Source organism: Papaver somniferum, chromosome 4 (genome assembly GCF_003573695.1).
Source record: "Papaver somniferum cultivar HN1 chromosome 4, ASM357369v1, whole genome shotgun sequence".
Taxonomy (NCBI): domain Eukaryota; kingdom Viridiplantae; phylum Streptophyta; class Magnoliopsida; order Ranunculales; family Papaveraceae; genus Papaver; species Papaver somniferum.
Window position 1 is genome coordinate 33,411,257 of NC_039361.1, and position 12,411 is coordinate 33,423,667.

At 37.4% G+C, this 12,411-nt stretch overlaps 1 protein-coding gene across 1 annotated transcript; it reads right to left on the bottom strand.

Moving 5' to 3' along the window:
* Window positions 1–2,093: 2,093 nt before the first annotated feature.
* Window positions 2,094–5,968, bottom strand: LOC113275102 (ATP-dependent Clp protease ATP-binding subunit CLPT1, chloroplastic-like). Its single transcript, XM_026524540.1, has 6 exons — window positions 5,466–5,968; window positions 5,326–5,361; window positions 5,122–5,231; window positions 4,421–4,600; window positions 2,497–2,624; window positions 2,094–2,398 (listed from the first exon to the last, which is right to left on the bottom strand). The coding sequence occupies exons 1-6, from the start codon at window positions 5,705–5,707 to the stop codon at window positions 2,366–2,368; spliced, it is 729 nt and encodes a 242-aa protein (XP_026380325.1). The 5' UTR covers window positions 5,708–5,968; the 3' UTR covers window positions 2,094–2,365.
* Window positions 5,969–12,411: the final 6,443 nt, after the last annotated feature.

A 12,411-nucleotide genomic window follows, 5' to 3' on the forward strand; every position in this document is an offset into this window, starting at 1 on the left:
TGACTCAAAATAAAAAACAAACTATCAGATATCTGACTCGTGTCGAGTCAGGGACCAAGTCAGATCCAGATGCCGAGTCAGCAGACATCTGATAGTTTTGCTTATCTAACTTTGACAACAAGCATTTCAGTGAATAATGTTTAAAGTTGAGATATAGCTGAATTTTGGTTCACTAAGCATGATTTGCATAGCAGTGCAAATTCAAGCAATTTTTTGGGGCACGTCACAATTCCTGAAATTTTGGTCACAAGACGTTCTATTTACTAATCTCCATCTCTTTTGATTCGCCACCAATGCAGCACTTTCCCATACATCGACCTAAATTCCCATAGTTTTTTATTGAAACCTAGAACTTAAGTTACCCTTTCGTATAGGCTACTTCCGGCCAAATCATCCCATCAGCAAGGGGGCTATACAACACACAACAAGGTATCCAACCTCGAGGTTAGGTGAATACTAGGTACGTACCAACCAGAAAACTAGGGACATAATTAAAGATGGATTTGAAAATGTTTCATCCATTCGTGCGGTCAACGCTTGGGAATCACCAACAACAACACCAACAAAGAGGAAAAAAAACTGGTTTCGCTGATTTTTAGTTCATAAAAATGGGTTTTAAATTGCAGGATGTCACCTTAACCATAGGCCACAAAACTGTGTTAGCTTAATTAATACGAGTTATGATTTGGGGTTTAGTCTTTAATCATAAAAGGAGTCAAAAGAGAGAAAGAAATACCTGTAAGTTGCAAGTAACATCAAAGCGTATTAGTCAAAGAGTTTGAAATCGAAATGAGCAACAAACAAAACTTCCTTTTCATAAACAAAGACAAATCATTTGTTCATTCACTAATCACTGGTCAACTCAAAAACCATGTAAAAGCCACCATTGATTGTTAGCGTGATAAGATAATAATCATCAAAAATTGTGGGGATAATTCATAATTCAACATTAATCAATATAATCGGATAACGATGCACCTCCAACAGAGGGGTCACAGTTGTTTTTCTTTGTGCGGTCCAAGAATTATGTCTCGAGTGTTCACTTGTTTAGTCAAGCTAGAAGAAGATGGCTGATGGCTCCGAAGTATCGATCAAAAAGAAAAAACGACGACTCATTGTTGTTTGTGTGTTAGTGTTTTTGGTGGCACTTCTTTAATGCACTTACACTGGGAAGTAACTGTTGGTTAATGTCCATCAGAGTGGCATCAGCTGACATGTTCTTGTGCAGTTCTGCATGCGAGTTAAGAAATTTCTTACATTTACGACATTTTCTCGATCATTGTTTTGCCTTTTAGAGAATTTGCATGTGTATCTGCGTCTGCAATCCGTCATGGTATTAAAATGTCTGGTATACTGCTTGTATGTGGTGCCAATGTCCGACGTCAGTGATAGTCCCTAATCAACTACGAAAATGATTTATACACAATGAAGTGTATGCACCGTGTGAGAGGGGGTGGGGCCCACTCATGCCTCACCCCTATCCCAATGCAGAGAGGGTGACCTTTCTGCCATTGGATCCTCTCGGTGCATACACTTCGTTCTGTATGTAGCAAAGCCGAATCAACCAACGTATAGGTGCTGCCAAGTGCCAATGACTTCCGACAAAAGTAACCGAGGGACACACTGGTTTAGGGCTGTTAGGTCATTTTGGAAAGATCATGAAGGGTAGTAGACAACTACCAGCATCCTGGGCGTAAAACAATTGTTCAGATGGGAATAGCGTATCTTTTCCAGACCACTTCATCTAAAGTCTCATTCCTGTCCAAAGGAGGAGATATTAGTCGGAGGAGGCAGTTGCACTAGCAGGCTAACAATAAAAAAAAGGTCAACATTGAAAGATGGCCGTTGCACCAACTAGTTATGGAGAAGGCAAGTTCAATACTTGCAGGAATTTGTGCCAGCGACAATCGCCTAACCCACATTTTTTGGGATAGTATGACGATTTCTAAGGCCTACGCTTTTGCTGCAGCTGACCTAAGTGAGCCCAAACGAGAGATCATCTTTATCAAAATGACTTGATCACCTCTCTAGAAGACTACAACCCAAAACAGAAGAAATCATTCCAGATAGGAGTTTACACAAACACAACCTAAGAAAAACTATATGTTTCTATACCCCCAATGGAATGGAGTTGGGGATCCCAGTATTAGCAAGTTGGAAAATTGAATTGCCTGCCTTTATAAACATTCCTGTTCTGTTACAGAAATACTCAAACCTGCTACAAATTTATAAACTCACAAGTGAAAAGAAACTCCCGATAAGACAAACTCTGCATTGAACAGCAATCATGATTTCTTTTTTCGGAAATCTTCTTCTTTATGAGTTTTGAGGAAAAGAATAAATATGCCACTTAGAAGTACAGTTGTTAACTACTGCTAAGAGTAACATCCTCGTTTGCCTGAAAATACCAAAATCAACGTGAACAACAAAACATGATTAACGAGTCTACATTATGGAGAATAATTTACTGCAGAAATTAAAGTTTTAGCAACTTACAGTCTTGGCAAGCTCTTTCGCTTTCTCATCATCAAAGCCAAGAGTAGCCATTATCTTGTGACCCGCTGCTTCTTTCTCTGACCAAATGCCAAGAAGCAAATGGCTTGTGGTTATCTCTCCAGGTTCACCTGCATTTCATAACAAAAATGCAAAACATCATGTTTTTTCTAATTATGTTATAGTCTTATAGAAAACATAGATTACTACTGATGGCATGAAAGGATGAACAACCGACAAGCAGCCAACATAACAAGAAGTTTAACCAGGTTGCCGTTAGGTTCAAATCTATTATTTTCTTTCATCCAGCCAGTTTCTACTCTCAGATTCTACTTGGAGTTACCAAGATCCTAGCTTCAAACTAAGTCTTCAGGTGTGTATTAGAGAAATGCAATCCGTCACTAAGCATTAGGTTCACATTGACATGCTATATGCAAAATCCAACATACTCACAGTCCATTAACTGCACATGCCTCACATGGTTTACAAGATAGAGGATGGACCAACCATCTCTCAATGTCAGAATTTAGATTATCAAATGATTTGCTGTTTTAGTTCCTTTTTTTTTCTTCTGTGTCTTTGTTTTTTTTCGTCTGCACACGTGGATATGCGTGTGCTTATGTTTAGGATTCAGCTCCTTCTATCATCAAATGGTCTTCTTGTCATCATTAGACAACGCCCATTTTTTCCTAATGACACCTTAAAGATGAAAACTGAGTTAACCAGAGCATCGCCAACTGTGGTGCACATAAGGCACTCCCTGAACGAAGGAAACTCTATTCCAAAGCACTTACAGTATCTACTCATGCTACCCATAACGGCATACGTTGCCTTAAGCATAGAGTCAAGCTTATACTGTTTAAGGCTGGTGACGATGATGATAATTAGAACGATGCAAGTAGGATCCTACGAGTATGGTCAGGTTCCATGGATCCAGAAAATTATCGCCTTTAAGAGCTTGATGATTCATAACTAAAGTGCAAAAGTAAACCGCAGGAAAGAAACCAGAGTGACATTGCCATGTAAGAAAATGCATAATCTGAAATTATGCTAGATGGGAGTTGAAATATAACGTTACATAAGAACCAAAAAGATAACATAGCTGCAACCCAGAAAGGCTCATACAAAATAATCCTTTGGCGAATTCTATAAACAATTTTCTTTAAAGTTAATCTCTTTGAGGGATCTTGGCACTCACAGGGTTTGTGTAGGACCCTCATCAGATTTTTACTGAAGGCACAGTGGCACACAAGTAAAATTCAACTACCTCCTAATACAGGCAACAGAATCGAACTAAGTTCTGCTTAAGCAAAAACATTCTTCTGCTCATATTCTTAGAGCCTTTGCAAAGCATTCACACCCAACATCTACAAGCCCATAATGGTCATAGAAGAACCACAAAGATAACATAGCTACTGTAAACAGTTCTTTAACAACCAAAAGGCTCACAAATAAGAAATTAAAATCCGAAAGTTCTTAGCTCTTACCACCACTTGATGACTAACCACTATTTGGTGGTAGGCTCATAGAGTTTAATACCATTTTCTCACCAAAACATATCTCCAGCACTCTAACGTTCCGAGACCCTCACATGTTTATGGCATCTACGCTTTATGCCTTTAGGGGGAAGAAGAACATATCTTAACACGTGTACATGGTTATGCCCATCCCTTATCATAAGATTTTCTAAAATGTACTATAGCAGAATATCCTTGTCAAGGCCGACCTCATTGTGATTTGCAATTTTGATAAACGGGTGTGTTTTTTCACATCCTAAATTCTTACAGTGGCATGTAATTATCTTATTAGTTACTAACACATGATTACTCCGAAATCCAAACAAGTGTTAGAACAGAATAACAGAAGACCAGAAACACATGAATATTCAACAACACATGAAAGCTGCGGAAAGATCGGAAAGACTTGCCTGATTTCAGTTTCTCATCAACAGCCCAATCTAGAGCCCTTTGAGCTTGTTCAGTTAGAGGTGGATGCTCAGGGCTGAAATAGTACATATCTGATTTTCCAAGTAATTCGATAGTTTCATCTCGCACCTTGAAAAGAGTAATACCATTTGCACGTAAAAACTTTGCTGCATTACTGGTTCCTGCAAACAACAGAAACAACATACCAAAATTGGTCCAAGGCACTTATCCACAAATATAACCATCTATATCATGTTTCTAGCTGTTTAATCTCTAACCAGTGTTTTGCTATAAAAACTAATCCATCTTAAGCAACCAATATATGCTGCAGCGCAAAAACATTCGATAACTTATATCAATCCTAAGTCTGTGGTTCCATTCGATTATTTGCAGCAAAGGTCGTTGTTTCTGACAATTTCAATTACCAACCTAAGAGGCTCTTTCGAAGCTTTTTTCTTCACACTATAACCAACTCCTCTGAGATATAAAAAACATATTCGAACCAAAACATTCTTGTTATATTCCAAGTTCCAACTGATTTACTTTTCATATCTACGCATACGAGGTAACTGGTCAGGCATACAAAGATGACTAATGCCTAGATCAAAATTTCTTTTCAAAATTTCCATCCTATACTACTCTAACAAACAACAAAAGCATAGTGCACAAAACACAAATCAGACGATTCATGAATTCAAATTACCTTCAACCAAGATACCCATGAGAAGAGCTTCAGTCCCAGTTTTCGGGTACTTAAGCTTCCTTGCTTCCAGTTCCCCCATTGCAAATGATTTAATTCCTCTCGCAGACCATCTACAACCAATACCCATTATAAATACCACTTCAATAAATATAATCTCATCAAAATTACACCAAAAATAACTGAAAATATGATAAAGGAACTTACTTTGGAGTGTTCTCCACCGCCTCCCTCTCGGGTTTGCTACACGAGAAAGACATTATAAATGAGACATTCAATTGCCATCACTTCTTACATACATTTCACAGAATTCCAAATAGCACAGTAATGAGATTATGTAGACTTACGCAGTAGGGAGACTATACAGAACAGTAACAGCTGAGCATGTTGGCTTCTTAGGAAGTACAGGAGACAAATTTGAAGACTGAATCAAAAGATTTTGCCCTAATAAAGAGCAATCGGATTTAAAATTCCGAGGAAAAGATAGAAAAGAAGGAGAAAAAGATTGACCCTGTTTAGTGTAACCAGTAGGTGTAGCAGCAGTAGCTGTAGAAGATATAGCAAACACCGAAATCGCTCTAGCAGCCATTTAAACCCTAGATTTTGGGGGAACCTAGTTAAGAAATTATACTGATTTTATTTTATTGAATTTCTGATAAATTTAATTGATTGAATAATGAATAAGATAACTGAAGAGAAGATATTTATGGTTTGGTTTGAAGAATCTTTTCCGGGTTTGTGTTGGAATTTGATTCCTTGTGGAAATGGTGAAGTTGTGAGAGAAGCAAAGTAGTTTGGATTTTGAAGTGGATAGCTAGAAGAAGATGGTTGAAGTGAGTGAGTTCGGTTTTGGGTAGGTTAAGAATGAACGATTTTTTGGGGACATGGTTTTTTCTTTTTGGGACCGTGGTTTTATTTTGGGTAAAGACATTAAAAATAAATTTAGAGCACCCCTTATCTAGATATTTATATTAATACCTAAATTATCCTTTTGATTAATTTTGGGCGATGATTAGTTAGTGTTAATAATAGTTAGTGTAATGGTTAGTGAGATGATTAAGTTAAAGATAATTAGTGAGATTAAAAAATCAGATGGTTTTTTTAAAAGAAGTAGAATTATTGAGAAAGTAAAGTTAGAGAAGATGAAAAAGGAAAACATGAAAAACGATGGATTTTACCAACCACAACCGGAGGAAGGGTATTTGGGTACCCAGGTATGCTTCAAACTTATATAATGTTGGTTGAATTGCTCCAAAATTTCAAAAAAAAAAAAAATGAAATTTTTTATGTAGATATTCGGTTACCATATGTGAAGAACATGTAACCGAACACACCTGAAAGTGTAGTTCGGTTACGTTTTCCAAACACGCAGGTTACCGAACTCGCTCGTTAATGGAGGTTTTGGTCGTACAATGTAATATTCGGTTACCTAGGATAAAATGGTAGGTAACCGAATTTTGAACTTAACAATTTATTTGGGTACATCTTGTGTGTTCGGTTAGTTCGCAAACTTCAACGCAACCAAGTTCCCAACAGAACTGTAGGTTAAAAGTAACCTAGTGTTAGAAGTTCGGTTGGTTCGCAAACTTCAACATATTTTGCGAATCAACCGAACTGGGCTTATATATGCATATATGCAATTAGAAAAACGTTCGGTTACTAATAAATTTATTTCTTGGCGAATTAGGTAGAGTTCGGTTACGAAGTTTCAAAGGTAGAGTTCGGTTACAAAGAAAACTTAACATTTTTGCGAACGAACCGAACTTGTGGACTTCTCATTATTTTCGTAAACTAAAGTTCGGTGATATCCTTATTTTGCGAAGGAACCGAACTTATGGACTTGTGTTGTTCTAATACAAGGAGTTCGGTTAAAAGTATTTTTTTGCGAATCAACCGAACTCTGAGTTCGGCTAAGAAAAAATTAATTCGTGATAACCGAACTTTTCTCTGAAAAAAACCTCCATTAAACCTCTCTGCAACTTCCATTTTCAACTCATTTTAATGATTACTTCTCATTTATTCAACCAAAAACGAATGACAAGTAATAGGTTTGTGAGAATATCTTTGTTAATGTTTTAAATTAAGCTATATATATAGTGGTGGTGGTGGTTGGTGGTGGTGGTAATCGGAGGTGGTGGTGGTGATAATCGGAGGAGGTGGTGGTGGTAATCGGTGGTTGGTGGTAGTGATAATCGGAGGTGGTGGTGGTGGTAATCGGCGGTGGTGGGCGGTGGTGGTGGTGGTAATCGATGGTTGGTGGTGGTGATAATAGTAGGTGGTGGTGGTAATCGGCCATGGTGGGACGTGGTGATGGGAGGAGGTGGTGGTTATATATATATATATAGGTGGTTATTGGGTTGGTTTTAAATTAAATTAGGTTAAGGGTAGGTTAGCCATTTCAATGATTTAGGACACCCCTTATAACTATAGGGAAGGTGGCCTAATAAAACCATGGTCCCCTCAAAAAAACCATGGTCCCTAAAAAATCGTTCTTAAGAATTACATAAGTTAACTGAGGGTAAATATGGACCTAAATTGTTATTTGCGGGTATGGACTGTGGAAATTCGATAAGCCCAAATTGAGGTGCCAAAAATTCTTTTAGTAAGTATATAAATCATTCTACATTTAAAGCCGTTCTTATGGACTCAACAAAACAAGGATTTGTTGATTTTGATCCAATTATGGACTCAACAAACATGAAAAATGAATGTTCAAACCAATAAATTTGTTGGTTTGTTGAGTGAGATGGAACAAGTAGCGCGCGATGGAAGACCGGGCGAGCTTGGCACAAACGCTGGCGTGTGAGCTAAAAACGTTGGTGCTTATGGCAAAACCGCCCGTTGGTATTTCACACGCCAGCGTCTGTATTAAAATATCCAGCGTTTGATACAAAACCGCCAACGGCTACATATGAAGGGTTGTAAATCCTTGTCATCCAACGGTTAGAATTTTAAGTTCTATAAATACTCTCCATTTCAACTCCAAATTCACACATCTAGTCTTCTTTACTCTTCTTCTCTGAGTTTAATTTTTTTTTTCAAGTTCAACAAATTCTTCAATTCTTGAAAATGTCTCGGCCCTTGTTAGTTCGGCGAGCTCCGTATACTAAAGAAGAAGATGAATCTATTTGCAGAAACTATATTTTTTTATTTACTCAGCTTGCTTCAGCAAACTATCCATGGGTGAATTTCTGGGCAGTTATTCACGACGGGTTCTGCAATGACACCCGTAATCCGAGTCGTCGTGTTATATGCGAAATAGAAAATCGTTTTCGTATAATTAAGAAAGAAGTAAGTGAGTTTGTATCTTTAACGATGCATGCTAATCGATATAGACTGGGAGGTGAAACTGATGCTGAGATGGTAACAACATCTTTGGCTGAATGGCGAAGATGGAAAAATGTTTCGAAATCCTTAAGGTGTTGAACAGTTTCAACCCCTTCTTTGTAGTTGTTGTTCCACCTAGTACTTCTCATCAGTGAAGCTAATGTAGTCCGTCGTAATTCAGTGCAGCTATATAAAACGCTTAATTTTAAATATATGTAATTTCATTTAATTCAGACCGTCATACTTTTAAAACTAAAATGACGAATGTAGCAGAATTAAAAATTATAATATCTCTAACGTCGCTCATTGGTAGCTCCCCCATTGTTATCTTCTAGAGTCAAGAATTCTCCAAGACCTAGGGATAGACCTGGGATATCCCCACTTGCCAACATATTAAATAATTTTCCATAAGGGGATGAAGCTGGTTGAACAACATTAGGAGATTGGAAAGCACTCGGTCCTCCAAGCATATAAGATGTTTGTTGTTGTGGTGTAACATTATATCAATAATTTTGGTTGTACGACGAGAATGATGATGAAATGCGCCTAGGATCTAGCCGAAATACTTGAGTTTGAGATACACGCACAGTTTGTGGTGAAGTACTGTGTCGTACATGTGGTGAAGAACTCTGTCGTAATTGTGTTTCTCCCACCACTGTATTATGACTATCGAGCAATGATTTGTCGCTCCTGGTGGAATCGGTAGATAGTGAACGCCCATCATCATTTACAGTTGGACTCAATCCAAATATTGTGTCATCGTGCCATTCCCGACACGCACCCAAGTATATAGCCTCCATTTGCCGATTCATCCAATACAAATCGTTCAGTTGGCTCTTCAACTCTTCATTACTGGAAGTCACATTGTAGTAAGGATAATCACGTTCCATAGCTTGAGAAACAATCGGGATCGTTGTTGGATCACCTTGTGAAGTAATACTTGGCATCTCCCCACGAATTTCAGGGTATATTTGACGAAGATGATGAAGAACTTACACCCGTGGTGGGGTAAGTCATAAAGCATGGCTATTTTGGAGGTGGCTGGCTAGGAACGATATTTGCATCATGAGATAGGCGTGTTAACCCCGGGAAATCAAATCCATAGATGTGCATGTTGTGTGTCCCAATTACAGGCTTTGCAATCGACTCGTACCAGGTGACATACTCAGCTTCACCAATATCCCTCTTTGTATTTAGTTCATACCTTTCCCAATTGTTTCTTCTCAGCCGATAAAAATATGACCCAGAGGTTTGTATCTGTTGTAGTGGGTTAATTGCAATTACATATATACCTTGTATTTGGTACTGCAGTCTTTCTCCCATGTACCAAACCCCTCTGTCCATTTCTAGAGTGTAAAAACAACTCTACGGAAAGAATAATCAAGAATACGTACCCCATCATTACCGCCATACTGAGGAAGATCAATGTAAGGGTAAACAACAATATTCTTGTGGCTCCGAGTCATCTGTTGAAACCTCTGAACAAAACTGGAACTCGAGACGTCGTTGTCAGTGTCCTTCGCCCAGTTGGTCGAGACGTACATGTCCAAGATTGGAAATCTATGGGTAGCGTCTTTAAGGATTGGTTTACTAACACGGAAGTAGGTATACCACCAATACTGCAAATTACTCCATAATATTAGTGTTTTGACTTAATCTACATTTGATCATAAAAATTATTTAAATTTAAAAATAATAATTTTGATATTTACCTCTATGATGCCCCAGAAACCAGTAAAGTTAGGTTCACCCATGGACGCTTGATCACAGTACATTTCTGCTAAAATTGTAGAGCCCCAGTCGTAATCTGGTGCTTTGTCAAGATCTTCTAACGCTTGAATCCAACCAATACGAGAAACATAAGTTGAGTTTGGAAAGAACGTCTGACCCAGTACCCATAAGATAAACACCTTTTCGAGTTCAGGATAGTCATTCTGGGTTTCTGGGTTGGGTAAGGAAATACTTCAACGCTGAACATTTAATCCCACCTCCTTTGAATTTTTTATGATCTTCACGTATTTCCGATTCTATAAACGAGGGAAAAAGCTTCTCCCATTTATTATTTGATATCCATTTGTATTGGTTGAATGGTGCCGTCTTTCCACTCCACTTGGGATCCCACAAACGAAATACAAATCAAGGGGCGTAATTCCTATTACAAGAATAATATCAACTATGATTAATTCTTTTGATTATTTAATAATTATTCAAAAAATAAATTTTAAGTTAAGTTAAACAAGCTTACCAATTTCAAAATCCATAAAATGGAGCGTGTGCGTCGTCGGCCACCACCTTTATACCACTGTTGTCGTAATTCTGTTGTTGTGTCTTCTAGGATTTGCACTATAAAGCGCACGCTAGGGATATCTGTCAACCCTTTCTCGGACTCGAGGGGGTAGACCTTCATAAACAACCTTTAAGTCTGAAAATCCACCTCTCATTATATAATAATCCTCAGACCGCTCTTGATGCCCCGACACATGACCTTGTACTAATGATGGAGCAGCAACGACACTTGGGGAAGCAAATGTTCTTCCCGATTTTGAGAAAAATATACACCTGTGGCAGGTCACGGTACCGATTCATTTCTTCGATCTCTTTTCTTCTTTACAGAATGGATCGCCCTTGAGAAAAAGTTTCTCATATTGTATCAAAATTTTTGGTTTAGAAGAGTTTTAGAAGAAGGAAATAGTGGTGGTGTGACTGAAAGTTAATTCAGTCAAAGAAATTTATAGTTTTCAAAATTATAACGTTGAAAATATGGGCGTTGGAAAATCGACCATTGGTGTCTTTGATTCTCACGCCCGCCTTTGAATTGCCAATCCTCATGAGAAAGAAAACATATATCTTCAGTAATCCTCTGAGCGAACCTTGTATATTAGTGACACCACGTATTAGTCTTACTTTTCAACATGACTTTAAAGTTGGATTTAATCGGTATTTATAAAAAGTGAAGCTTGGTTGGGAATCCAACTGTGAAAATCATCCTACCGGAAAAGCTAACGCAATCAAGAGCTTAATGATTCACGAGTACACTCAGTTTGCTCCAGCATCTCATTCACGACTCGGTTATGTAACATTTATGGATGTTTGATCAAATTTCAAAAAAAGAATTTAAGGCAACATCTCATTCACGACTCGATTATGTAACATTCATGGATGTTTGATCAAATTTCAAAAAAATAATTTAAGGCAACATTAGTAGGTTAGTTTCAAAGGATTAACGGTTGTATTGTGTGTTGAGCTAATATAGAGACAAGTTTATTCTCTTATAAGTCTTATATATATATTGCATTTCGAGATTGTTGTGGCCCATTGTTTAAGAGTTGTTATGTATGATCATGAGAAAAAATTTCATGTGAGGTTACTTTTGTGAAAATAAAATCTTTACTCATTTTACTAATTTATTTCATGAAGGTTGTGGTGATATTCAAATGTTAGTTTACACACGCATATTTGATCCCCAACAGCTGTACTGGTAAGAGTTTGCCAGCTCTTCTTTCATTTTTCATTTTGAGGAAAGGAATTTTATTAGATAAAATACAGACTCCAGCAACCATAACCCGCTAAACACTAAACTGACTCTTTCAAATCTTACTTAAGACTCCATCTAACAAAGAGAGACGTCTAACCATACTTGAGATCTAACACTAATCTGAGATGTTTTGATAAGCTTATCAGCTGCTTGGTTATAAAACCTTCTTTCAAGCGGAAATATGACACTCCGAAATCAAGTTCTGAATATCCTCCCATTAAAATTTTAAGAAATTCCAAAGTGTTGGGTTTCAATATGTAAACCAAAAATATATGGATGAACATCTAACTATTGCAGCTGTAGAAGATATAACAAACACATAAATCACTCCAACAACCATATTTTACCATATATTTTGGGGCAACCTAATTAAGAAATTATAATGATTTTATTTTATCGAATTTCTGATAAGTTTAATTGATTATTTAAAG

Bases quoted from the DNA above. Each gene is read 5' to 3' on its own strand.
- LOC113275102 (XM_026524540.1), bottom strand. From the start codon at position 5,707: ATGGCTGCTAGAGCGATTTCGGTGTTTGCTATATCTTCTACAGCTACT. The intron at 2,625-4,420 runs GCAAGTCTTTCC...TATGAAATGCAG, and splicing joins TGATGAGAAACTGAAATCAG to GTGAACCTGGAGAGATAACC. The intron at 2,399-2,496 runs GTAAGTTGCTAA...TGGTATTTTCAG, and splicing joins CGAAAGAGCTTGCCAAGACT to GCAAACGAGGATGTTACTCT.